The sequence below is a fragment of the Microtus ochrogaster genome, chromosome 8, assembly GCF_000317375.1.
Source record: "Microtus ochrogaster isolate Prairie Vole_2 chromosome 8, MicOch1.0, whole genome shotgun sequence".
NCBI classification, from domain to species: domain Eukaryota; kingdom Metazoa; phylum Chordata; class Mammalia; order Rodentia; family Cricetidae; genus Microtus; species Microtus ochrogaster.
The window spans coordinates 39,931,525-39,934,584 of record NC_022015.1 but is presented as its reverse complement, the minus strand read 5'-3'; the positions used below and the strand labels follow the sequence as shown (position 1 = coordinate 39,934,584).

Below are 3,060 nucleotides of genomic sequence, written 5' to 3'. Positions count from 1 at the left end.
ATCTATTATGTATACAATATTCTGTCTGTATGTCTGAAGGCCAGAAGAGGGTGCCAGACCTCTTTACAGATGGTTGTGAGCCACCATGTGGTTGTTGGGAATTGAACTCAGGACCTTTGGAAGAGCAGGCAATGCTCTTAACCACTGAGCCATCTCTCCAGCCCCCAAGAAAGAAATTCTGAAGCCAGTACCTCACTGACACCTACACCCTTTGGCCTATAACTGTAGGTTTGATGCTTGTGTGGCCAGATTATTACCAAATATGAATAATTTTGCTTGTGCATCTGTGTCTGCTTAATAAACTCTTTGCATTTATGAGAAATGCTAATAAGACAGTGGAGAATTAATTCACACCCGATAGCTTCACATGGAACCTCTTTTGCTTAATATACTGTTAGAAGGTTTTCTGGATCCTTCTACCAAGCAAAACATTTAACTACCATTGATGTCTTTAGTCTCAAAATGAAGGTCCAGAACTGAGACCTTTGACAAGCAGAGACAGTGCCGTGTCATGTGTCCCTTTGTAGCAAAAACGTTAGAATTTTACAGATTCAACAGAAAACTACCCAACATTAAGCCCCTTTGCACTACATAGGGGCTTTCTATGAGAATTTCTGACTCAGAGCCATCCGTGGTGGTAGCACACACCTTTTATCCCAGCACTCAGGAGGCAGAGGCAGGTGGATCTATGAGTTTTGAAGCCAGCCTAATGTACAGAGCAATAGCCAGAACAGCCAGGGCTACACAGAGAAGCTCTGTCTATAAAAACCAAAGAAGGGCTGGAGAGATGGCTCAGCGGTTAAGAGCATTGCCTGCTCTTCCAAAGGTCCTGAGTTCAATTCCCCGCAACCACATGGTGGCTTACAACCATCTGTAATGAGGTCTGATGCCCTCTTCTGGCCTGCAGGCATACACACAGACAGAATATTGTATACATAATAAATAAATAAATATTTTTAAAAAAAAACCAAAGAATAGAGTTTCTAGTTCTATACCCCAGTGTATCATTTACTTAATAATTTTTAAAATATTTATTTTTAATTATGTTTGTATATGAGAATATGCATTTGAGTATGAGTGCCCTCAAAGGCCAGAAGAGGTATTGGTTTTCCTTGAACTAGAGTTACAAGTGGTTGAGAACTACCTGATATGGGTGCTGGGAATCAAACCCAGGTTCTCTGCAAGAGCAGCAAGTGCTCAATGAGTCATCTCTCCAATCCATACTTAATGGTTTCCTGAAACAAACGGGCCCTTCTGGGGCTTAATTTTCACACACACACACACACACACGCACACGCACACACACACACAAATGCCATCTCCTCTCAAAAGATGAAAACATTAAAGGCTGCGTGAGGTTGAGGATGAAGTGAAAATATATTAAGCTTCTTGGGGGACTTCATAAAATAAAAGTGCTGGTTATTTGGATTAGGGATAATTAATTATTAGTAATTTTTTTCAGATGGAATTGGCTGCTCTTGAAAAAGTCAAATCTACTTGGATTAAAAATCAAGATGACAGCTTGACTGAAACAGATACTCTGGTAAGTATGCTTCAATCTCCTGCTTTGATCACCGCAGGTTGTCTTTGTACTTTAAAACTATAGGGAAGGAGGCAGAGGCAGGCGGATCTCTGGGAGTTCGAAGCCAGCCTGGTCTACAAGAGCTAGTTCCAGGACCGGCACCAAAGCTACAGAGAAACCCTGTCTCAAAAAAAAAAAAAAAAACTATAGGGAAAAACCTTTAGTCAAGAGGCAGAGACTGATGTGGTACAGAGGAGAATCCCACATCAAGAGGCAGGTGGCTCTTTGTGAGTTTAAGGCCACCCTAGTCTACATAGTGAGTTCTAGGTCAGCCAAGGCAGCATAATGAAATACACACACACACACACACACACACACACACACACACACACGGAGGGGGCTGAGTAATAGATTGATTCCTTTTAGAAAGATGTTGAGGACCACCTTGAACATTTTGCCTTAATCTGTGGGCTTGTGAATATTCTGTTTCTTGGGGGCTGGAGAGATGACTCAGAGGTTAAGAGCACTGCCTGCCCTTCGAAGGTCCTGAGTTCAGCTCCCAGCAACCACATGGTGGCTCACAACCATCTGTAATGAGATCTGGTGCCCTCTTCTGGCCTGCAGGCAGACAGAATACTGAGAATACTTTATACATAATAAATAAATAGATTTTTTAAAAAAGAATATTCTGTTTCCTTTCCCATGGAATCCTTATCCATGGAATGGGACATATCCTTGAGGCCAAGGTCCTCCTCCAGACAAGTCATCCAGAAATGTTCCTGCTCTGCCCTAAGTAGAACTGACCAAATGCTAGTTTCTCACTGTCACCCTCATTTCCTTCTGAAAGACAATGTCCAGTGTCTTTTCCTGGGAAACTGTCCCTTTCTCCATCCCTGTTGCCTTCTCAGTGTTCAGGAAGTTCATGGTGTTAAAGCCTCTGAGGGTCACTGGTCAGCTTCTCCTTTGAGGAGATGCTAGAACTGCCTAGGAGTGCAGTTCAAAGCCCCCATGAAGTAGAATTGAATCAGTTGAACACCATCACATAAGCCTTTAACTGTTGACTGTGCACCTGCTGATGCTGAGCACAGAGAATACAAAGACGCTATCAGAGCCTTCCCCAGGGGAAGCCAGCTGTGCAAACCTGGACAAGGCTCAGTGGAGGCCCTGGGGTGCAGTCTGAAGATTCTCTGAGTTGGTCGTACTCATAAGGTACCTGGAAATGTGTGTCCAATGAGACAAGGAGCTAGACTGGATGGCAAGGAGAAGGAGCTTTACAAAATGCCATCTGAGGCATGAGCCACATAACAAGACCTTAGTGATTGACTTGAGTCCAAGAGTGTTTAGGCTTATGTCTCCTGTAGTAAGTAGCCACTGTAATAAATAAAATGATAAAGCATTATTAGGTCTATCCAGGATTAAAACCTACTGTACCATTACTTCTTCATTCACTAATAATTGAAACAAACCCTACCTCCTTGCCCATTGCTTGCCATACTACACACAACCAATACAGTGTGATCTTTTCAAGATAAAATTTC

At 42.7% G+C, this 3,060-nt stretch overlaps 1 protein-coding gene across 1 annotated transcript in view; it reads left to right on the top strand.

Annotated features, from left to right (window-relative positions):
• Pacs1 (phosphofurin acidic cluster sorting protein 1) overlaps positions 1-3,060 on the top strand; it is a 146,063-nt gene that overhangs the window by 128,976 nt on the left and 14,027 nt on the right. The window contains exon 10 of the mRNA XM_005351977.2: positions 1,463-1,543. Coding sequence (XP_005352034.1) covers positions 1,463-1,543 — 81 coding nt within the window. The remainder of the gene's footprint in view (positions 1-1,462; positions 1,544-3,060) is intronic.